Here is a 27019-nt window from a genome sequence, read left to right as displayed (position 1 = left end):
TTCGCTTCTAAAATATGTTATTTTGAAACTCCGAATAGTCACAGTCAATGAAGCGCAGTACAACAGATAATGCTGTTGGATTTTCATTTACAAGGTTTAAAATATCTAGAAGAAGTCGGAAAGCTCTTGAAACGAGACACGTTGCAGTTTTGTATTGTTGAGTATGCTTGAGACGACGGGACGCTTTGTTCTAACTTGCAAGTTTCGACTGTCGTGTTTAGATACTGAACATCTTTTGGCCTAGTTTTAAAATTGTGGCTTGCTGGAACTAGCTTAGAGTATATTAAAAGTTTGAATGGAGAGCATTCTAGTTCTGCTGTTCGGAGTGACGCAGTAATGTGGTAGTTAAATGAAAAGTACCATCGACGCGTTTGTACGGGTAGGGTAGGTTTCTTTATTGGACAAGGGAGCAATGAATTCATATAATAGCACATTGGTTTTACGTATACGTTCTGTACATGTATGCATACTAATTTATACGTATCCATACAACTGCTGCATATATATATATATATTATTTTAATTAAAATAAGCATAAAATTCTCAGTATCTGGATGACCGAGCTTTGCTCGGTTTAACTTCGTGAAGTAAGATTGTTTATAAGCGTTTTTTCCAAGATCGTTTAGGCATTTTAAGTGAACACGTGCTTTAAGAAGACACAAAACAATATAAACAATTAGTCTAACCTCAAAGCAAACACTCATTGACTTCGTTACTTAACATCGCCATCTGCTGGAACTTTAATTATTCGCCAAAAAATAGTATTAGTATTATTATTCGCCAATAGATGTCAGGAAGAAATAAATAGTATTTGTATTATTATTCGCCAGGAAGAGTCGCTAAGTTTAAGTCGATAAAACACGAATATGACATTTTCCAGCTATCTACGAAGCAAAATAGTATTATTATTCACCAATAGATGACAGGAAAAAAAAAACACGAATAAAACACGAATATGACATTTTCTAAAAAAGATTCCTAGCTAGATCGATTTATCGCCCCCGAAAACCCCTGTATACTAAATTTCATGAAAATCGTTGGAGCCGATTCCGAGATTCCAATTATATATAAGAATTGCTCGTTTAAAGGTATAAGATAAGATGTTTGTTGCGTTTTCACATATAAACCTCTTTTGGGATCTGTATGAAATTTGGTACATTGATAGGTAAAGTCTGGATTAATATATATAGGCTACATTTTAACTGGCTACCACGTGAGACGCACCTTGAAGGTTGAATACATAGGTCCCCCTGTTTAATTAATTTTATGAATTGTATAAAATTCCACGCCTGCTATAAAAGACTGGGCAAGTAATATTAACATTAGTTTTAGCCATTACAAATAAGACAAAAAACATTGTTGTTCTAAAACTTAACCACTAGATCGAAGTTGTCAGTTTTTTGTGATTTATAACAAATACTCATCTACAAATTTCTTATTCTTATCTATTAATAAATCCAAACAACATGTAAATACCAATAAAAGTAATTTAGGTAATGCATATGAATATTGCATTGATATCATTAACATGTATTCAATTTCAACTAAAAGATTAATTATATAATAATACTCAGACGGACAGTTCTTCATATGAAAAGCACTTAAAGGTTAATCAGTCATCTATCATAGGCAATTGTATTGTAGCCTTTAGGACATACAAAATGTAGTTATGAAGTACAATAAACCTTCAATTAATAGAGAGCAAAGTTTTTAATAATTTCTAAGAAACTGTTTCAGACTTACGTAACAAATTTCACGTGAAACAGACATTTAAATAGACAATTTATTTTGTAAGCTGTATACATCATTATCAAAAGCTTCGCCTAAAATCCGTATTACGTGTTGACATTTATCTCTAGGGAACTATCCTCGTGCTAAGGATGGTTTATGTTATCTACACTTTATTTTAAAACGAAAACTTTAAGAAGAATTGTTTTTATATTTCCATTACCTATTTGGTTATATTTTTATCTCCTTTTAACAATCATATTTTCCATACCTAACTCGAACGAAAATTATGAAGGGTGTTTTTATATTCCTTCGCCAATAGTTATAATAGTGCATAAATTTCCTCCCCATTTGCATTAAATAAAAAAGAACCTCAGGGCTGACATAAAGATAATAAATATGTCAGAAATATCAGACATCTCTAGCGATACGCGCTTATTTCCCACGAGATGTACCCGTTTGTAATTTACATAAAGTACCTAATACCATACTGTCCATGTCATAAAACCACAGTTTACGACAACCCTGAATTCTTTGAAAAATCACGCACAATTTCTCACGTTTATAAAGCTGCAAATTACATTTTTTATTAGCTGGAGTCCGGGTCACTATAACGAAACATGTATAAATGATTTTAAGTACGAACATCTATTAAAGCTTCAAGACTGGCTAGCTACAACTAGATTTAAAAGCTGAATTTTTGCGAAATAAGCGATTTAGTATTTTTTTATTATTTCAAAATCTAGAACAGCTTATAATAAATAGTGTCAATATGACTAATATAACAGACGCACATAGATTCTGTAGAAATGTTATATAGATCACAGCAAAAGAATCAAGTATCAGTCTGCTATAATCGCTCTGGAGTAAAACGAAACCGAATTAATTACGAAGTATTAGCACTTCAAAACTTGAAGGTACAAACGTACAATATAAAATATGAAAAATGCCAAAAGGATAAAATCAAACAACTGTTAATGAGTTAAATAGTGCAAGAATTTCAAGTCATTTTTACAGCAGTATTTAAACTGTTGGCCCATTATCTCTTTTTCATAATAAGTCCTGCCTGAATTGTCAACAATATAAAAGATAATTAAATGTGATTTTCTTTTAAAAATGAAGCTGAATAAAAGCTTTGAGTGTAAGAGTCGAGCACGCTTCGCTCCGTATGATACCACACCCCCACGGAAGATCGGCGTGAAATAGTAGCATGCTACTGTGTTTCGTTCGGTGAGTGGGGGAGCTGGGAGCCCGTATCCTACTCCTCAACCTTTCCAGTATGAAAGGAATGGTCCTCTATAGCCGTCGACAATTCCTCAACAAGAGGACAACGCATTTGCAACGGCCCTACCTTTGCTGTAAGTATTAAGAACTTTGCTTTAAGTCTAGTTGACAGAATTATGACGAGTAAGCTCATATAAAGCATGGGTATAAATTGTGACTAGATAATGTAATTTTGTTGTTTATGTTATTATAATTTATTATTTATTTCTCATGGTTATTATAAATTGTAATACCTACACTGTGTAATATGGGACGCACGTTCTGAAATAAATAAATTTATTATTTATATTATTATTATTTGTAAATATTCATAGACGTTGGTGATATAGTGATTGTTTCCCATCAGTAAAACTAGCATCTTATTTGTCTGCTATTACATAAAAAGTAGCAATGGCAATAAGCAATACGAATTATTGTTGTTTATTATAAACAGCAACGCAGAAATGATGTTATCAATGTATAATTATGCTAAATCTTTATTTCATGGTTGTCAAGGTTGATACGGTCAAATGACGATTTTTTAATAAAGATAGAACAATGGACGACAACTTCGACGCAATTAATCGTTAATGACTGGCGATTTCGGAATTCAGATTGGTATCGCTTCTTATAAAAGTGGACGCATTCAATTTATTTTCTAATTCTATTTGTAAAGAATTATACTTCATTATTTGTAAATATTACGCCAATCCAAATGTAGGGAAAATATATAATTGTGAAAATCGTTTCATATATATAAATATATGAAATGATTTTCACAATTTATTCCACTTTTACTGTTTTATTAAATCAAATGTGATAAAATAGAATTGGTTCAGTATGAGTCGGACGCGAGACATGAGCATTCCGTATAAATAAGTTAAAGAACAACCGTGAAGAAATCGGTCACCCATCCAATTTATAACTGTGCCAACCATTGTTAACCTCGTTTATATCATTTGTTTTTTTTTGGTGGCAACAGGAATCCATCTTTTCTGAAAATTTCAACTGTCTTCGTATTACGATTCAGATATATATACCACTTAGTAACAGACGAACGGTCGAACTGACAGACTGGCAGACAGACGAACAGCCAAGTTATAGGGTGATATAAAATCTAGTAATAGAATAATAAAAAACAAATCTTTAACATTCAGCATGGCTATTAATTAAATTTTTGGCTTGGCTACAATAACTAATTTAACAAAAACAATCTTAAAATTTAAAGCCCTTTATTTGTAGTTTTCGTACGTATAACGCAACAATGTTTCCATACATAAAACGATAAACGCTTATTTGTATTAATTTCCTGTGTTAATACGAAAAATCTGTAATATTTTGTTAAGAAAAAATTAATGTTATTCATATGTTATTCATTACAATATTTGGTTAAGAAATAATTAATGTGTTCCTTTTTTCATGTCATCGTCGACAATGGAGCTGGTGGGTCGCATGATGGTACGCACAGACCATACGCCTCTGCAAACGGATTGCCGACTTTAACTTGGAAAGGGATTAAGAAAGGATTGACAAAAAGAATGAAGGAAAGGACTGGGACCTAAAAATCTTAATATAATGAGGCTCTCGATTCATCGGAAAATTTTACCTATTTACGAAATTATAATGTAACAATCTATTCCATTTGCCATGACACGGTAAACGCCGAATGAGATATTTATCAAAACAGCTATGTGTAAGATGGAACTGTCCAAAATACAATTTTACGATTCATAAATTTCCCGAATGCAACTCTCAGATACAACTCGGTTACCATTTTATTGTTTGTTTGTTACAATAGCGCTGTGATCACATCTGTTACAGTGTTATTTGGAAACTTAAGTATGAAAAAACCTGCGAAAAATAATTCTCTCACCATTGTTTCTTAAAAGGTCGTATAAGTGAGATATATACTAATTTTATCGTCTTAATATAATTATGTAATTTTACCTTAATAATAATTAAAATCAACTATACCTACTGCTGTATTTATGCAACCCTTATTGCTGTTACAATGAAACTCCATTAAAATAAGACCAATTGCTTCAGAGATTACCCGAATACATATAGATAGAATTATTTTGATATTTAGACATTATTTGAAACCTACAATTTAATAAAATTTCTTTGCATCATCCACACAACAATTAATAGTTATATTGCGCAAATGTGTCCTGAGCACTGGCTTAATGGATTACATTTATATGAAAAAGTAGATATTCTGTGTGATTTAAATCCGAAATGTGAAAATTCTGTATAATTTTTACATTCACGTGAAATTGTCTTTGTTTAGTGTAATATTATTTATGAGATAAATCTTTCCTCTTTTTTTCTAAACATATGAAGTCTGATTTCGATAAAGAGTTTTGTAGTGTTAACAATTTTTTATAATTAACTAGCTGAGCCCCGCGGTTTTATCCGCGTAAGTCCGTATCCCTATTGCCTATATAATATTATTCCAGTTGCCAGCTATCTACCTACGTACCAAATTTCATTGAAATCGTTTGAGTAGTTTTTGCGTGAAAGAGTAGCAAAGATACACACATCCTCACAAACTTTCGCATTTATAATATTAGTAGGACAAACAATAAACTTATAAAACTAAACCAAATATGCTATTCCATAACGCATCTTTGATTATATACCTATAATACTGATGGAGGTATCAGAATTCAATGTATATTTAATTTTAACTACTGAAATAACATTTAAGTCTATCACATATAAAATAATAATACGCATATTATGGAAACCGGCATGTCCAAGAATCAAAAGTTCGACGGCATGTGACATCTGCCAACCCACACTTGGCCAGCGTGGTGGATTATGGCCTGAACCCTCATAGGAGACCTGTGTCCCAGCAGTGGGAACATATATGGGCTGATGATGACGCATATTATGATAAATTTTTAAAGAACAGAAAAAATTTGATCACGAGGCAGGATTCGAACCCGCGTTCTTTGCCAAACCGTAGCAACGCCTAGCCTCTCAGCCACCCGTGATCCCGCCACAGTAATCGAATTTCTTCTACTCGTGATCAATTTTTTTTTATTCTTTCAAAATTTATCATTTATAAAGCATTCAATGCTATAAAACTAAAAAATTAAATACGCATATTAATATACAACTATAAAAACAAAAGTTAATTCACATTTTCCTCAACTTCCCAACGTATATTCAAATTGGATTTAAGTACTTACTCATGTACGGAATCGTATTTTTGCGCCTTTCGTTGATTTTATGATTTACGATTTTTGCCTGCTGTTACAATACTAAATTCAGGCGAGTTTTCTCGAAAAAATATTACGAAAGCTAAGAAGGAAATACTAGAAGAGAAGAAAATATCATAAATATGCATATTACGTCATCAAAAGAAATTCGTCTTTGTTTGATGTGGTTTGTTCGTCATTAAACTACAATGCTTAAAAACTATTATGAAAAAAACGCTATACCACAGATAATACATACAATACTAGTACAAATAAAATAATACTATAGATGCTTATAGCTTTACTAACGAGATACACAAAGATAAAATGTGAATATGAGATCGGACGATTATGTCTGATTAAGAATCTACTGCTACTTGCAGGTATTTACTAAATGACGAATACTGACCAGTAACCGTGGCCCTTCACTGAAACGGCTCGATGGAACACAGTTTAATCTGTAAAAATCTCGCAACTTACTGCTCTTTCCCCGGTGGCCGTGAATGAAAATGATGTCTATGCAAGATTTCCCCAATTAAAAAAAGTACTCACTGAATTTACATACTGTATATTCAAAAACAACCCCCCAAGCAGGATTAGAGGCTTGAAATTTTGCACCATACTTTTATAGGTTTGTATAGGAAATTTCCTGTTTTGTATTTAAATGAATAGAAAATCAAATCAAAAGAAATTTGTAATAAAGAATTTCTGAAATTGAACGGCTATAGGGGTAAAGAGGGTCGGCGAAGTTTCAAAAATTTCAAGATCTTAAATAATGTAGATCGATATAATATATTCATACGTCTTTTATCGCTATTATAAAGAAGTACCAAACATTGCATTTTGTGGAAAGGTCAAGGCTTCACACCGTCAATATTTTCCATTCATATGAGACATTGATTTAAATTCTTGATTTATTGTTTCCATTGACGTACATCACAACATTATCAATATATTATTATAGGTTATAAACAAATTTTAACAATACTTCCGGTAACTTTATGAATTGAAAAATAAACCATAAAAATACTCAATTTAGTAAAATTAACTTATATACGTCTTGTCACTTGTCCCTACTTGGTCTGGGTTAGACAAAGCTTTGCCACAAAACTAAAAGCAATTTTATAATCGGTTCAATTAGTTATATAGTAAAAATAGAAAATCGAGTTATTCCTCTTTTATAATGATCGTTAAGCATTGGTGGCTCAGTGGTGAGAAATTTGACTCTGATAATTAATCGATAAGTCGGGGTTCAATACCAAGCGAGCGTGCAAGAAATAAATTAATTTTTCAATTTATCTGCGCAATATGTCTTGAAGTCCAAGAATCAAAAGTACACGACATGTGTCATCTGCCAACCCGCACTTGGCCAGCGTGGTGGATAATGGCCTGAACCCTCATAGGGGGCGTGTGTCCCAGCATGTATGGGCTGATGATGAATGTTCGTTACGGTTCTTCAAATAATGGACGGATAGACAATAAGGTCCAGTTTTTTTGTTATATGGCTACGGAACTATCAAAAGGGGCTTCTTTCAAAACATAATTTATATCTCCTACGGCTACGTGAGCCAAAGCACAGAAAGCAAGCAACAAGCCGTGTTTTGATACCTACGTGTCAACTTTTTTTGGTTTAAATTATTACATAGATAAAGAATATTCTAACACTTTTTTGTAAATCGAGGTTTCCGCCTGCGTCTTCGCCTGCGCAGTTAAAGGAAAACTTGATCCCGAGGTTTTACATAATTCTTGTTCCCGTTGGAATTTCGTGATGTAAAGCATCACGGGTCCTTTCTCGAGTCTCGAACTATATCAAATTTCATCCAAGTCGGGTCCGCGGTTTAGGCGTGAAGGAGAGACATACAGAAAAACAGAAATACTTTTGCATATATTAACGCGAAAGTTAGTCAGCATTATTTTATTTTCATTCATAAAATAATTCACATAGATACGGAATTCGTTTCATAGGTTACGATTTTTTTATGAAATTTCAAATAGGTATATAAGCAATGCCTATGTATTTAAAGGTATTTATTATTAAATAATTAAATACAATTCAGTAAATTGTTTTGCATTGCATACAAGTTGTTAATTTCAATATAATTTGTCGCAATTAGTTCGGCAACCGGCGTACCGAACGCCTGACATTTCATTCAGTGCGCCGGCAGTTTCAAAACAGGCTGCGCGTTCGCATCGCTCACGCGCACCGATTTATCGATATAAAGATCGATAGATCGAATAGAAAATAAAAGTTCCGTGTCATGTGTTTTTAATTACTTAATAACAATGTCAAACGTACCGCTAGTTCGCCGCGCTATTGTTGGCGCTGCCTTGGCCCATACTCCGCCCCAGGAAACGAGTATACAAGTAGTTAACCAAGCCCAGGAGGATCAATGGACCCCAGCTGCTTTAGAGAGAGCTGGGTCCACGTTAAAAGCCTTAAATCGCATGGCCAAAAGACCTCCCGTGCATATATTGTTTGAAGATGTTTGTTATACTATTGGATCGAATAAAGGTAAGTGGATACACATAGGTTTTTATTATACAAGCTTTTACCAAAATTGTTATTCATTTGGGCGTTTATAGCACATATTTTCTAAAACCACTTTAATCGGAATTTAGGACAAGTACCTACTAATGATTATTATAATTTTAGTAACATGTTATTGCCATTTAACCTCTCGAAAAATAGGCTAAAACCCTCTGTTATTAAAGAATTATGTGTCAATTATTTGGACGAAACTAATCATTTTTAAAGAAACATTTGTGTCAGTTTCTCCGTAACGGTAAAGTGTAAATTTATTGAACCGTTGGATTTGATTTTTATAGTTTGGCACATATCTTATTAAATGTGAAATACCCGTCAATTTAAAAATCACCAGCTGACCTCTTAATTATTTAAATATAGTAAGGTTAAATTACAATCATAGGTGGATAATTTTATGCAAGCGAAATGTACATATACATAATGTTATATATACAAGCATTTTGGAAAGTCGTACGATTTGAAAGATATTATGCATTAAGTTAAATTTCTGAGTTGAATAGATTCGTGAAGATTGGAGTCTCATGTTAAATTCATAAAAATCCTGTTTTTAACTAACATTTACGAAAACGCCTTTTCTTTTTCTTGATGACATATATCCGCATAAACAATAAATATCATACTGAATACATAAAAATTAACGTCTTCATTTATTCTTAATTCCGGTTTAAATTCTTCATATAAATGTGTTTGTAATGATAATCAATGTAAACTTAAAAGGATATAAATATACATTATTTCAAAATTTTTAAGAATTCAAAAAATAAGTTCTGAAGTATAATAACTTCACTTTCAATTTCGTTACGCATCTTGACGCCCGTGTGATGTAAATTATAAGTCAAATAATAATAGTTTGAAAAAACTAAAAAACACGCTTTTATCATATTTTGCAAATTGAAAAATGGAATAATTTTATCAAATTAGTGTATTGTCATCGGTCCTCAATAAATCTACAAAGTTTGAACGAAATCTGGCCGTTTAAAGTGGGTCAAAATCGCGCCCGAAGAAGTCGGTTACAAACAAACAAACATACAAACAAACATACAAACAAACATACAAACAAACATACAAACATACAGGTGAAGCTAATTAAAAGCGTGTAAAAAGGTTTTTTTTGTTTATTTTTTTAACAATAATTGAATCATTGATTTATAGACAAATAATATTAAAAAAAATTCCTATAAATACTTGATAGAAAACGAGTGTGCTTTATTAGGTTTTGTGACTTAGAAATGCAATACAAATGAAATTAAAAATAAAGTCGATGTTAATATTATCTTGTAAATGCCTGATTGAATTATGTTTATTAGGAAGAACATTGTTATTAGTTACAATAATATATAACTTAACGACCCAATTATTATTTTATAATAAAATGTTTGACATATAAAATTTTGTCTGACCTCTGTATTCTGCATTTTATTAAAAATTGTTCGATAACAACATAACAAGGACAAATTGAAAGCGAAAATTCTTTACCCTTTTTTATATAGACTTATTTTTCTGTTTGTTATTTATAGTTGTTTCCGTCTTAATTTATTTTTCAAATACATTTTTGGTTACTATGTCAATGAATGAATACCAAATAAAAATGATAATTCTGAAAAGCAATCAATCAAATTAACACAGATGGCATAATGACAGAACAGAGATTGATTTATAAACAATCTTTGGGGATAGGACAAAGTAGCAAATTTTAAGTAATTGTGTGTCATTAATAAAAGAAAGTGGTGTTAGTTACACTATTTATAGCTCAAGAACGGATTAACCGATTTGGCTGAAAATTTGTGCAGAGGTAGTAAAACCAGAAGACGGTCATAAGAATGCTTCTACCCTGGAAATCTCACAATTCCACGGGAAAGGGAACATGCGGAACATGCGGGTCTACCTATCCTGCGACGTGGGCAAAGCCGCGCTCGGAAAGCTAGTTAATTATGAAGGTATATGAAGAAGCTGACATTCTATTAATTATAACAAACTAGCTGTTCGCCCCGGTTTCGATGTACAGTGATCGAAGCTTTGGTGTTAATAAGATAATGAAAAAACTTCTTAAAAGTCTTCGTCCTTTAATAAACAGTCAAGAAACAGTAGGCTAATTACGCGTGCAATTTAGTTGTTTTTGTTCCCACTACTATTTTGACAACACCCGTTATTTATACAACTGATACCTTACTTGCTTTTTGCAAGCAAGTTGGTCACTGACCACACGTCAGCGAGCAAATTAGGACTGCAATTAGCACTAGCACTAGGCCTTTAGATACTGATCAGAGGCTATCAAACTGCTTAATCAGCTTTATCATATAGCGGAGCTAAAAATACATTTTAAAGAAAACTCTGACAACAGAAAACAAAAATATTAGAACTAAAAAAACTTGTAAGATGGATGCAGCATTTTTGAATAAATTAAACTGGATAGCGATAACATATACATCTGGATTAGGTTGATCAATTAAACACATAAAAATTAAAACAAGAATCTAGCATAATGTCCAATCAATATAGTCGTTCCATATAAACAAACGTAAACTAAGTGTTTTAATAATATTATTTAATTTGTCATTGATTAGCATTAATTTTATCAGGCTGTTTATTAATGCGATTCAGCTATTCCAATAAATATTCACTATTTTACTTTTCGTTTGAGTAAAATACTGTTATATAACCATTAAAATTTATGTAAAACCAAATAGCTAAACAAGATTTGATTATATATATTCTATCCTGGTACTAAGTTTAATACACTTAACTTTTGAATATATATATCGTATAAACGAAAAAACCAGCCAGTCCGGCAGAACTGGGGCAGGAATTTTTCCGTATTATTGAATAAAAAATCACATTTGTTGTATGGAATCCCTCCTTAGATATTTGTTTATTTTAAGCGACATAAACATGTAATAGGATAAGATGTGACTTTAAGCAATACAATCAATATATTTTAATGTAAATAAGCTCATTATTTTTCATATTGTAGTGTTAATACAATAAATATCTAAGATATTTAATTTTCAAATAATCTTCTATATGTGTTATAACTCGTATTTTATAGGCACACGGTGGTGTTCTTTCATTCAATTAAAATAATAAACAATAATTTGATTTTCCTAAATATTATGAAACGCAGAAATTAAGACCCCTTATTCCCACACTAAGATTCCCTGTGTCGTGGAAACAAGTTTCTTCCAATAATACATTTAATTCCTGTAAACTAATAAAACGTACTAATACATTAAAAACTTTTGCTGCAATTTTTTATAAATGATACAATTTATAATAAATTAATGAATAAATTAAATGAATTTATATATTTATATTAATTTTTCAATCTGTTACAATTTTACTTTATTTGTGTAGGTATGGAATAAACAAACAATTCAAGAATATAATATAAAAAGGCATTAAATAATGAATTTTAGGAAAATGAGAAACAAAAAACACGTACTGAAACAGTCTATTATCATCTTCACAGTATCCAAAGTCACAAGACGTGCAGATTAGTCCATCGGCCGAAGAAATTTCACCCTTTCTATGGCTAATAAACGGTCTCTAACGGGCTTTAAGTTAACCCTTGTTACAAATGCCTGAGGAAAAGTTGAACACTATTGAGGACTACAATAGGATCGGGTACCTTGCTACTTGCTAGGGGTGACAACGCGGTAATATTTCGCTATACTACAATAGATTCGGTTTTGGATTGATCAAATGTAATTTTTGATCAAAATATTATAATAAGAAAAATGCATTATGAAGGCACTAACTAAACACATTAACGCATCATATCATAAAAATCCCTTATAATTATTTGAACTGTTATTTCTTATATATTTACTAGTTGAACCGGCAAACGCTGTTCTGCCTTACTCTTAATACTTACAGATATGAAAAATATATGTTGGCCGATTCTCAAACCTACCCGATGAGTTTATTATATAAAATTTCATAAGAATCGGTTCAGCCGTTTCGGAAGTAACTATCCTTGTGACACGAGAATTTATATTTATACAGATATACTAATATGTATCACCTACGACGTTATCAGAGTACACAAAAGAAAACCTGCATAGTATCCGATTTCCTTGAATTACCGGAATGAAACCTATCGTATGTACGTTACGTACGTTTTTTAAAATATCGTTTAAACCGCTTATTTAGGCTTGGGGGAAAGACACACAAGCAGAATTCGCTTTTATAATATTAGGAAGTGTTGGCAACCCTTTTTTTTATAGTGGGAAAATCTTGCATAGATACCCACGGCCCCCGTGAATGGAGCCGTGGGTTATGTCGGATTCCTACTGACCAAAACCCCACTGTGTTCCGTCGAGCCACTTAAGTGAAGGGGCCACGGGAGTTGGTTTAAATTCGTCCGCGACCGAAGGGGTAGGGCAAGTGTTGGCAACCCTAACACCACTCCATATAAGTAATGAATAAAGTTTCTCCATTCACCCTTACTAACGTCATTGTTTAACTTTCCAACTTAAGGTAGCACGCATTGCTAATTTTCTTTTGATTCACCTTGGCTGAGATGTTCAAACTAAATAGAAAATAATGTACACGAACATCTAAAGCATTTTATTTTGTTTCGAGTTATTTCATTGTTCTTAACAAATATATAATTTCACGTTTGTTTTCTTACATGTTAGTTAATTAAAATAAATTTAGTAAATATACACTATATCCAGCATATGCTTCGTGTTTGTATGTAATATATACACATTATAGTAAAAAAATTATCATATATATCTATAGGAATAAAGAACAGGTTATATTAAAATATTATTTACCACGTTTGTGTATGTATTTCTTGAATAAGAGTAACGCAAACGAATGAAATGAACAAAAAAAATGAAATAATGAATATGTCTTACTTATTTGAGCGTTTTTTCCTCAAACCGTGTTATACTAAGCCTTCATCCTATCCTACTAGTAATATTATATATGCGAAGGTTTGTAAGGTGTGTGTGTATGTTTGTTACTCTTTCACGCAAAAACTACTGAACCGATTGCAATGAAATTTGGTACGTAGACAGCTGGATAACCGGAATAACATATAAACAACTTTTTATCCCGATATTCCTACGGGATACGGACTTACGCGGGTGAAACCGCAGGGCGCAGCTAGTTATAAATAATCTTTTAACGATAGCTAGTGCTTCCCTTATCTAACATTAAATAAATTCCGTTTATTCAACGAAAACAATTCTCACCTAATTTATTATGCCATAAAGTAAGCTGTTAATTTGCACTTTCGTCCAGGAAAATAAATATTAAAACAAGGAAATGAAAGGGACTTCTTTCGTGTTTATTGTCCAACATAAAAGGAATTTTAGCTCGAAGCAGCGATAATGATTCAAGCAATTAACGTAGCAGACCTATTATTTTAATATTAAGTGACTATTGTAATGTACATTATTAATATAAGTATAATTCAACCTTTATACCATCAATCTTGCCACTGACTGATACAATCCATCCGTGTTCCAAACAAAGCACGGAAATTATTTTTAGCTCCATGCAAAAATATCCATTAACGTATAGAGCTAAGAAGCAAATTCGCAAGTAGTTATTATATTAAATATGTGGCGACCACGCGGAAGATTGTGGAACGAAAATTTTAACAAAGAAAGCCATTTCAATTAAGGACAGCCTTCATCTGTGGGCATTCATTAAAATACTGCGTGTTCTTTGAAATAAAACGGAAATAAAACCGTGAAACACACTTCTGCATAATGATTGAAACTAACCTGTAATTATTTTTTTATAACACTACACTTCTTAAATACAGCGAATAGCTACACATTTTAACTTTAAAATAATTCTAAATAAAGCATCAAGAATATTGCTAAATCGGTATAAACTATAAAACATTTACATTTATATAAATAGAATACGCCCAATAACTATTTCCATAAAACCAAGAATGAATGAACGTTTTCAACTACATCAGACACCGAATACATTATTCGCAAAACCGCCAAGCCACAAATGAACCGCCATTAATTGTAAAAATTTAATTCGAGTTCAAGTTAGCTTGTATTATTTATTCAATTTATACGTAATGCCGCGAAAGGGGTAAGTTTTAATTATATACTAAATATGATTCGTGTATCTTATGTATCGATAAAAATACATTTTTTTTATAAAAAATTAATCTTAAGGGACAATCAGAACGTGAATTTTATCTTATCAATAATTGCAACAATTTTTCATATATAATAAAACATATTTTTCACACGTAATAAATTTCGATTATCTCCTAGTCGTGGACACATAAACAAAAGGAGTAATTCACAATAAATTAAAATGCTTATACAGTCGTATTCCGATATTTATCTGCAGGACGGTTTAGCAATTAGCACAGGTAAAGAAAAAGAGGCTAATTAGTCACGTTTAATTTTTTTTGCTGACATTGTCATTTGTCATTAACCACGTCATATTATCTACCACTATCTTGAGAATAGAATTACTTCGTAAAATCAAATAGAGTCGAATAAATGTTGCCGCTCAAAAAAGTCTAAAAACGTTAACGCAATAAAACCCCATGAATCGCCATTCACGGAACCAGCGCGAGTGCTAAAATCGGTAACTACCGGCACTATTCTATCCGTGATTCGCTATTGTCAACACTGCGCTTCTGTGTTCAGCGAATTTGTACAACTTCCGGACAAATTGAAGATTGCACTCGATGTATCAGAATTCAAAAACCGCATAACAATGAGTATTATGTATATGGGTAGTCGCAATTGTTCACTTGTAAAGGAAATCTTGATGTGATAAAAAATATATTATTTTATTGTGCATAAGTATTTGTTATAATTTTCTCTTCAATGCTCAATACACAGTCAATTTCAATGTAAATAAAATTAAAGGAATCCATACTAATATTAAAATTGTTTATTGCATGAAAAGAATTCTGTATGAAATTTGAAATTAAAGATAATTAAAATCACAAACAAAAGAGCAAATTAAAATGGCCTTTTCCTGTAAATATTTGCACGAAGGTAGAATTGTATCTAATGTTTTTTTTTTGTTTGTAATCAGATACAATATTAATGTTCATATGACAATAAAAGATTCTTGATAATAATTTGTTTTGCTTTATTTTTAATTACTTATTAGATATTTGTTTTTAATCATTTTTATAAATTGTTTATTTTTTACATGATTGTTATAAAGTTTCATTATAAATTATACCCCGTTCTCACGCGTTTCTGTGGGAAAACTACAATTTTATAATTAAAAAATGTAATTATGTTTTAATTCTTATGTAACGCAAGAATAATTGATTCAAATTTTAAAGTATTCCAACAATAAATTAAGAAATTAATTGTTTTTATTGTGAATTAGCATATATTATATGCAAATTGTGAAGAACAAAAACATTTTATGACTGCTATGATTGTTGTTTTTTTGTAAATAATACTATATCTTAATAATAAATAATACGTTAACTTTATACATGAGACTAGAATTTTCGTAAATAATTTTAGACGAGTAAATTTTTTTAGTAAAAATGAAAGACTATTGAATTCAAGACTCTCGGTATGGACATAACGGAAATCATTTTATTGCAACAAATATTATTAATTAACCAAAAGCTTTGTCCATTACTTGTCTTTTTAAGGTTATTTCCACGCAGGCAAACATCAAAGTCTAATCATTAAACAATAAATCATAGATTATTATCAAATCAATTTATATTATATTTGCAATTTAATTATTATCTTTTAATGCGCATAACTGCGAATAAAATCCAATTTAATGCTACATCTACACTGCTCAAACAAGTTTCAAACTTTCTATATAAAGGTACTTTATTTTCTATGAATACATGTAATATATATAATAATTGGCAATGGAATTGGTGGGTCCGTCTGATGATAAGCGCTACCACCGCCCATGAACATGTGCATAGACTGCCTATGAAGATATGACTGTGCAAATGGATTGGCAACTTCACTGGATAAGGAATATGGAATGAATTAATGGAGGGAAAAAGAAAGAACTGTGAAGTCGCTCAACGAACGAAACAAAGTGACATGATTACTATTTGACGCCGATCGTGAGGGATCGTAAGATTTACTGATTTTTTGTTTGATAGATTTGTCTTCACTTGGATTAGAATCATAACTGTACGTAAGTAAAAAATTAAAAAACTTAAAAAAAAGTTTACCCGAACGGCGGCGGGTTGATCAGTTATTATTTATTGTTACATTTCATTGGCAGGGGGTAAATTGACAATGCTTATTGATTCTCGAGTATCGAAGTCTCCGGCGCTGTTAATTTTTTTTTTTTTTTTTTTTTCACTTCAATACCACAGCTCTTTGTATTTAGAAAGCTTGGAAGTATCCAGAATGTTCTCACAACTAAACTGAGGTACATATATGATTCTCCATCGAAAGTGTTGCAGACGATACAATTTGTTATAAGAGAACAAGGAATGCTTTACGCTACAAGACAGGGAAGCGAAATAAGTTTAGTATAGCTGCATCCCTCTCTGCCATAAGTATGCTTTTCATTTCTCAAATGAATATATAAATCAATCATAATATAGTAGTTTCCTAGCACTAGTATATCTAATTTTAAACTCGAACGTCATATTGCCGCGTATAAAACAAAATTTTCTAAATTTCAAGTGACTCCGCATTGCTTACGAATCATTGCATCTTAAATAACACGTCAATATGATATAAATCTTATGAATTAAATATACTGTGCTGTGCATAATAACTAAACGCAAATGCTTATTACAATTCTAAATCACAGATCTCTTAATAAGATAGAAACAATTTATAATAACATTTCAGAAACTTTGATTGAAATTAAATTAAATTAACGAGATATGTAATTGGTTGTTATTTTATAATAAATCAAATGAATAAATGTATGCTTAATCATTTAATATTAATTGTTATTTTTAGTTTAAATTGCTTACTTTAATGTAAGATAAATATATGCCATTCAATGTAAATATTGTGTTAATATTTAAAATGTATATTAATTTTGAGGTAAAATAAGGAGGACTAAATACACCTTTTTTACTGTCCATAAGCAATAAATTACTTAGATTATTATGTATTTTAATTATAAAATTGAATTCATTCTCCTTCAAAAACTTAAAACTGACCCGTTGCATATAATATATTGAATTAGTTGTACCCATTATTGATAACAGGTTTGCCTTGTTGATAACGTCAACAATCGTTAGACAGGTATCGAACATTTTAAGCTCGACAATGTTGTTCAATTATTTATTTATTTATAATTAAGGAAAAAGACTTCTATTGACATGTAGGTATCCTGTTAAGACCTAAGAGTACCTTAAAGAGTTAGTTTTTCATTGATTAAAATAAATAAATTAAATATCATATTATCATTATTGATGCCAGTCTGTCTGTCAGTCTATCTGTCTCTTCAGGCTTTTACTGCTGGACCAATTAAAATAAAATTATGCAAAAACATAGTTTGAGTTTTCCAAGAATGGCTATAGGATCGTTTTTATCCCAGAAATCTCACGAGAACGGATACTATGTGTCTAAAACATTTAGACTGCCTCTATTATTCCTTTGACTACGTGGGCGAAGCTGGTATAAATATAATCATTCATAATTAATGCAAGATCTACCTAATTATTTCTGTTCCACGATCTAACGTAAATAAAGACTTAAAGATCAACTCAACTCAATAACTCAGATACTTTAGCTCTTTGTATCAATTAAAAGCTGGCAATGCTTAGAATTAAAGTAATAATTACCAAAGTGACTCAGAAATTCTCCAATATCTGTAGAAGCTATCAGAGTTCGCGCTATCAAAAGCATTTCGATATTGTTCAATTCCGTTCCCGATTGATAGGATTAGGACGAGACAACGTTTTTGATCTAAATTCAAAGTAAATAATGAGATCAAAGATTTACATTGAGAGTTCAGACGTACATCAATGTGAAGGCTTTGTTAAAAGAGATCCTTTATCCAGTTATGAGACATTTATACGGCTTACCGTTGACAATAAACCCAGTCTATATGTATTTTTTTTTAATCCCAATTTAATTAAAAAGGTTTTACTATTGTGACAAACTTCCAAGTAGGTATATCTAATAATGGCCGAAGAATTACAATCAATTTAAGACGATTTATTCATTCAAAAGTTTTTAAAGAAGTATAATTGAATTTATATGTAACTAGCTGTTGACCGCAGTTTCGCCCGCTCTCACCGCAGCAATAAGCATTTACGTACAAACTCGCGACAACCTTAAAATACCTTTAATGCAGCCCTATTATGAAATCCGTGCTTATTGGACGTCAACTAAGTATTACCTACCTCTTTACCAAATTTTACGTTTGTAACACAAAAATAAAGGACTTCCATACAAACTGATTACAACCCTAGACATCTTTAATGTAGCCCTATTACAAAATCCATTCTTAGTGCGCGTCTTCTATCTATAAACTAACTTCTTACAAATTTCACCATTATATGTTCAGCCGCATTTGAAAAGTCGTAATGAGTGACCTTTGCTTTTATATATATAGAAGATTTTAATATCAAGTAAGAAAATCTTAATTAGCCAACAATCCGATACAAATGGCGATTCCGTGTTCCTACACAAATGATAGATTAACTGTTAATACAAAATCAATACAATACTCATCATTACAGTGCACATGCCATTGAAAATTTATTTCATTTCATAAATTCAAATTATTAAAACTCAGTCACGACTTTTGAAGGTTGTCTTCAAAATTTTTTTTCAATATTTGATATTTTTATCAAAAGATATATAACCTTGGATATTTAGTTAAAATCCTCCTAATCATACATAGTCAGAAAAGTAACCGAAAATTCAGGTTTACATCCGTTTCACTGATCGATTTTCTTTAGGGACAAGTAGGTGATCAGCCTTCTGTGTCCTGCCAGACCGAGACATTTTTTTTGTGCGTCCCCACCGGGAATTGAACCCAGGACCCCTCGGTTCTACGCTCACGCGTTAACCACTGTACCAAGGAGGCGGTTGGAGCCTAAGGATAATAATAATAATATAAATGCACATGTAACGTTTTTATGCAAATGAAGATTGTATTTATTTAATTAATTTAAATTAGGTATAATATGACAGACCTTTTGGCTGCGTTTCTCTTTTTTTTTAGATAAAAGTTGTATTCGCTTAAAAAATATCAGTCTATTTACGAAAGGACGCTTAAATGCCAAAGCATTCAAAATATATGTGAATGTATTTCCTAAGTAATTTAATGAATATTCAAAAAATACTTTTGAAACTTGAATTTAACATTTAAATATATAGAAGCGGACACGCATACTATGGCAATAGACGTATTATGTATGTTTGATTTTAAGTTTATCTTACCTGAAAATACAGTTACAGTATTCGAATCTGTCTTACTCTACTAATTAGATAGGCCATTGTTGAATTATAATATATTTGTCACCTATTGCAAAAACCGATAGATTATTTGAGATTGCAAACTGACGAAAAATTTTGTTCCGTAACATTCTGCTTATATTTAAACTAGCTTTTACCCGCGGCTTCCCAGGCGTTAATTCGGTGTAGTTTAATAGATGTTATTATACATATAAACCTTCCTCTTTGATCACGATATCTTAAAAAAAACCTCACTAAAGTCCGTTGCGCAGTTTTAAGGATTTAAGCATACATAGAGACATAGGGACAGAGAAAGCGACTTTGTTTTGTACTATTTAGTATTTTCCGTTGGACTGTAATTCGAATATATAATCGAAGTTATAAAAGTAAACATACATCCATTAAAGTAAGTAATGTACTACATACAGCAATAAAATATAAAACCACGATAACAATTCACGAAGCACCAAATTTTTTAGCCCACACGACCGAAGCCGAGTGTCGAAACCTACTAACATATATCTATAAAAGAAAGTCGTGTAATCACTTATAACAAATTTTTGCATTGATGTCATTGTTTCCGCTTGCGATAATAATTTAAAATTTTAAAAGCTATCAAAGTCCTCCCGGGCGGAGCAGTCGCGTTATGTATAAAATACACATCATTGATTACATTATAGCCTATTTTACTATCTTCTCTGTACTCCTTTTTGTAATATAGATTTATAAAAAAATGAGTTTATTCTTCATGCTAATGCAAAATATGAGCATTATAATATATTTTGTAATAAATAACGTTTAATTGTATGTTTGAATGTTCATATAAAGTTACTAGCTGACCCGGCAAACGCTATTCTGCCTTACTCTTATCATTTAGAGTGATGAAAAATAGATGTTGGCCGATTCTCATAGATACTGGATAAGCACAAAAAATTTCATCAAAATCGGTCAAGCCGTTTCGGAGGAGCATGGCAACGAAAACTGTGACACGAGAATTTTATATATTAGATCTATAAACGTATGTGTCTATTTATTTTCAAGTCACTTTTGTTACAAATACAAATGTCTTAAAATATTAATTTAATGCGATGTAAAGTACACATGAAAACCAGCACGCCACGCAAACCAAGTTCTTGCTACTACTTTGAGTTTCGACAGTATTCAAACTCCAATAGTACAACAATAAAGAACTGCGCTCGCTGTGTTCGCACCTCGTTAGGTATGGAAAAATTAATAAAACGTAGCTTTGCCAGTCACGGTACCGCAAGCACAAACGATTCATGTATATTTTACTGGAAGATACTTTAATTCTCAGGAAAAGTACAGTACACAAAAATACAGTACATTATTAGTACTGGTATTGATTCTGAACTACATCTCATTATATTGGCATCTGTGAATAACTGTCCGCTGTTTGTGCTTAGAAGGATTTTGTCAAAATTAAATATTGTAAGATTATCAATTCACAACTCTTAATTCCAATTTTATAAAATGTGTATACTTATTGTTATATTACACGGTGTGGCATTCACAGATTGTTTATTTTTATATTAAATACCTAAAATGGAACTCAAAATAATAAGATACCGTCGTATTTACTCATTCAGTAAGCTTAAAAATCAGAGATTCTGGGTTACATTGCTAGTGAAGTTTAGCAATACAATCATTCATTTGCCTCATTCCTTCGCCCTCAAGAAACACGGGACTGTATACACGCCCTCACATTGAGTCCGTATTTTCAGTAAAATGTTAGTGTCAAATTTATAAGACGTATCTAGTAAACTCGCTTCTGCGGTATACACTACGAGTATCGCTATGCAATTTGGCAGTTTGTCGGTGCAAAGGAATAAGGCATATCCGAGCGCAGGGATCCATATCCGTATTCCCAACGTACCCGCGAAACGAATAAATTCCTTCCAACGACAAATTTCCTATTGTTGTATCGTTCCAAATCAAATTTCACTGAAATTGATATGCACTTGCACAATCCAGTTTATATTCTTTATATTCTATCGCTTGCTTGACAGTGTAAGAATCATTAACAACCGGTTATATTTTCGTTGTGTGAATAGCATAAATGTTTCTACCTTCTAATCGCATGATTCAAAGCACACATACAAGTAAACAGCTATTAGAAAATTTGAATTGTCACATTGTTTAAAAACATATTATAGTGTTGATCTATGAACTGATAAACAAACTATGTCACTCATACATCGCATCCGATTAAAGACAAGAGATAAGTTAATTGACAGAATAAAAAAATAGAGGAACAAAAGGTGAGTTATTCTGTTATTTTAGTATGGATATATTACTAATTACGAAAGGTGAAACCGTAAAGTTCCGCAAAATTGATTCCGCAAAATTTACAAAAATATCCATTGGAGTATTTTAAAGGTTAATTTTGATGAAATTTTATTGTGAATTATAAAATATTTAAACCGACACTTGTGCTTGCAAATTATTCCCTTATCTTTTACATTATACGGGATTAATCAATATTTCATTTATACCTGAGTTTGACAAAATTGGTAACCGTTATATAAATATATTTATGATAACAAGACGAACGCTTTTTTAGCATGAGAAGGCTATTATTTCAAAAAATTGTAGAATAATGTTTTTACGATCTGCGACGACGGTGTATATCCAAAGATAGATATAGTTTATGGGTTAAGTTGTCAACAACACATGCATTATAATACACTAGGCTTATCCTTTACATGGGACTTAAACGTAACCTAACCCACGTCGGAATTAATCAACAAACTGAAATTTTCCATCGCGTTTTAACTGTCAAAAAAATCTATTTCATTGTTAAAATGCGTGTTAAAATCACTTGATATTCACATAAATACTTAAAATATACGTAATTTGTGCATATCAATTTATATATCACGTTTATCTATTAATCTTTTCGTATATTTAAAGGAAATTTGTATTTAATTATTATAATTTATCCATTAAGTCGCTCTTTATTAGAATACAATAAAAATAGTTGCGTAACAGTGGACAGTACCGAATTTTAACTTTGTTCGAAATAATATATATTCAAAAATACAAAAATGTTATTTTCATGTGAACTGGAACCAAATTATGTCATAATGCTTAATCTGTGCCTATATCGTACAATAGTAGTCTATTAATTTATTTAACAATTTAATGTACTACACCAAATTAAAAATTTTGCATATATATAATACAATAGTCATAAAAATACCTATTAATAATTAAAAATTGGCTTCCTTTGCGCTATCCCGTAAAAATTATTCCGTAATAATATCCCGTAAAAATATTAATGTAAGATACCTCCAAGGTATATTATATAATTATTGATCTAATTCTATCGCTCACAACATTTTTTCAAAATATCTTTGTACCTAACGTGGCCTGTTGTCAAAGTCAAAATAATTGTAAAACCTTAATTTTATCTGTTAACAAAGATCCTTACCTACGTTATCTGTGGCAAGTGTTAAAACGGAAAATTAAATTAGATTAGTAGTATTAGTTAGTATTTAACTTTTGATTTATACCTTCAAAACAGTTTAAACAAAAGTATAGTTGCTCAGATCGTCGGGTCGTTTTGCATGGATAGCATTAATTAACATAATTAGCAAATACTGTCTGCCTGACTAGCATTTTAATGATGATCGTTATTTTTACCAGAAACGAAACAATTATCTAATGGTCTCCGTGGATTTGGTTAAAATTTGGCTTAATTTTATTTTATTTATTTACATACAAAACGCTATAGCTATAAACATAACTTCTTTGATACCTGCATCTTTTTAGCATAAAATCTCATTTCGCATTAACGTCAGAGTTTTTCTAAAACCTACACTGAAAATGTGTTTTGAATATTATCCCGATGGAATACTTTAAGTTAAACTTTATATACATGTGACCGCGCTTACCATGGTCGTAGCCAGGGGAGTGTCTTAAGGGGGTTAGAACCCCCCGAAATTTTTCCAGTTATAAATCGTATATGTGCGGCTTGCCTCAGTTTCTTTCTTTATATTTAGTATTATTTCCTTATATATTCTATTTCTTATGCAAATTAAAACTAAGATTGAACTTATCTATTCTGAATACAGACAACGCTTGTGTAAGACTAGCAAGAAAAGTGATCAAAACAACAGAAAAGTATGTTTTTATCCAACGTTCATTAAAAACGTGTATATTATCGCTAATCTACACAAAAATTCGTATAAACTTTTTAAGTGAAAACAAAAAAATTCCGATGGTAAATTATTACAACGGCCTTAAGGTCAGTGTCGCCACGTGGACTCTACCCTACCTGTACTTTTGAGGTCATATCAAGCCATTGACCGTGGATATAAAACTGATTTAAAAATAAACATCGTGATGAAATGTTAAAAGTGACTGAAGCAATATTTATTTACTTTTAATTAATAGGTTCGCTACGGTTACGACGATACGTTTTATATCCAATGATGCAATAGATATCTAAAATTATTTAGTGTTATTCATCTCTGATTATATTTCTTTATATATACCTTTAGAAAGATATACAAAAAATTCAATCTAATTAATTAAAAAAGGCAACGAAAAAAGGATGACTGAATTAATTGATAAATATAAAAATTAAGTAATTAATTCAGTCATTATTTTCTTCTCTCTTTTTTATATTAATTACTAGCTGCGCCCCGCGGTTTCACCCTCGTAAGTTCATATCTCGTTAGAATATCGGGATAAAACGTTGCCTATATGTTATTCCACTTGTCCAGCTGTCTACGTACCAAATTTCATTACAATCGGTTCAGTAGTTTTTGCGTGAAAGGGCAACAAACACTCACACATCCTTACAAACTTTCGCATTTATAATATTAGTAGGACTGAATTATTTTCTATTTGTAACTGCACTATGTTAATTTGAATAAATAAAACAACATAAGTTTCATGTTAAGATAAATTAATTATAATCTCGTACGTGTTCGAAAAACTCAGATAACTTTTACAAAAATTGTTTTCTTTTTATATATGTTGCCAGTATTTTTTCGAAGTCCAAACCGAACCAAATTTATTGCGGTGGAATGACCAGGTAACCATTTAAGTTTGTTTTAGCCTGAACCCCTTTATACTTAGGTGTCGAGTCCCTTCCATAAAACATATTGCCATGTCAATGATAATGATTTATTTAATAATCGGAATTAAAATGAAGACTTTTTGCGTCTTTTACAGTTATTTTAACTGTTTAAATATTAACTAAGGTTCGATGACAAAAAGGTTACTGTAAATTTATTTATGGATCGCCAATAAAGTTTCTTTTTAATAACAATCTAAATGTATTTCAACCTACGATAAGGATTTGTTAATGTGTCATACATTAACATGGTTTCAACCTACAAGTAAATTTTCGTGCTTTGAACCACAGTATAACAGAATGTAATATCTAGTCAATAGATTACCAAGCATTCTAAAAATACATGCATAAATAATAAATAACGTATATATTAAAATCAAACACCAACGACGCAACAATTAAAATATTAACCTTTACAGTTAGTGAGAGTTGAATACCCGTAACAAACGACAGTAAATCACAAATGTCTGCAACCTTGAACCTTTTTTGAACCTCCTCCTTTAATGAGACATTCTCGACAGACGTGACGTTGAAACATCAATATTATTACTTATATTTCCCTTTTCTTCGTTCGAAAAAGACATTTTTTGTAAACGTCTTCCTTGGACGGATATCGACGTGTTGAATTTCATGCTGATATTGAATTCGTCTTTTGTGGAATCAATAACGCTTCATGGCGCTATTTGAGTACCGTCTGCGCCTGAAGGAAAATTTTACCAAAGATCATACAACACGTCATCGAGGGTCGTACACACGATATTGAACATTACACAATATATATATAGGTCATAAATTATAATTTACTACTTAGTGACAAACCAGAAAAATAATTTATGCGATTGAAAGTAAGAAAAGCTATTTACAGTCTTTTATAAATCTATATTGTGCACGAGGAAAATGTTAAAGTATACTAATTTATTGTTAAATGGAGGCGCCTGCCTACGGCCTTAATGAAAATTAGTTTTGCAATTTGTTTTAGATTAGACATATCAAAACGCGTTGGAATCTATTAATTAAGGTAAATTCTTTCTAGAACGATATTCTAAATAAAACTAAAAGGTGTATGTGATTGTAGGTTAATGGTTAATAGACATTGTTTTTGTTTAATTAATTCAGTTGTACTATGGATATATGGAGCTACGCTTCTGTGCAACAATTAAATTTGAAAATCGTTTACAATGAATTTATACATTCATGGTGTCTTTTTCGTGAAATTACGAGTTTTTTCATCTATATATGAAATAATTAATAGCTCTTATATTTAATGACTTGACTTGGATATTAGACACATAGCAAATAAGCAAAAAAAAAATTTATCGAATTCCGAAGTATGTTCATAAATCACGAATCGGACATAATATAATTCAAAATATCATAACGGTATAACAGAATGACGTCAAAAATTTATTGCATAGTCTTGATATTTATAGACAAATTTTTTATTGCCGTTTTATTATTTAATTTATTGAATTTCTTAAAACCCATAAATAGTGTTCATTATCAAAGTATATTTAGACATCAAATACTATGTTACACTACGTTTTCTGAACGTTCCAATCAATTTTTAGATATATTCATTCATAACGAAATTAATTTTCACTGTCATATTCAAAACTGTTAATCTAAAAAACCAAAGATCATCATAAAAAACGTTCTAATACTTTAAATTATAAATTAACTAAAAATCATCTGTGCTATATTAATGAAGTAAAATCGGATTATTTTATCCATTATGTTATATTTATTATGTTTATCTTATATATATATTTTACATTATACTTATGTTTATTATCTTATATTT

The 27019-nt window shown here is 31.0% G+C and overlaps 1 protein-coding gene across 1 annotated transcript in view; it reads left to right on the top strand.

Moving 5' to 3' along the window:
* The first annotated feature begins 8360 nt into the window (after positions 1 to 8360).
* The window catches only part of LOC119834422 (ATP-binding cassette sub-family G member 1-like), a 46051-nt gene continuing 27392 nt past the window's right edge, over positions 8361 to 27019 (top strand). Inside the window, exon 1 of the mRNA XM_038358780.1 lies at positions 8361 to 8709. Within this exon, the coding sequence (XP_038214708.1) occupies positions 8481 to 8709 (229 nt within the window). The 5' untranslated portion in view covers positions 8361 to 8480. The remainder of the gene's footprint in view (positions 8710 to 27019) is intronic.

This window comes from Zerene cesonia, chromosome 19 (genome assembly GCF_012273895.1).
Source record: "Zerene cesonia ecotype Mississippi chromosome 19, Zerene_cesonia_1.1, whole genome shotgun sequence".
In the NCBI taxonomy this organism is placed as follows: domain Eukaryota; kingdom Metazoa; phylum Arthropoda; class Insecta; order Lepidoptera; family Pieridae; genus Zerene; species Zerene cesonia.
The sequence above is the reverse complement of the archived record's forward strand: the minus strand, read 5'-3'. Positions and strand labels throughout refer to the sequence as shown.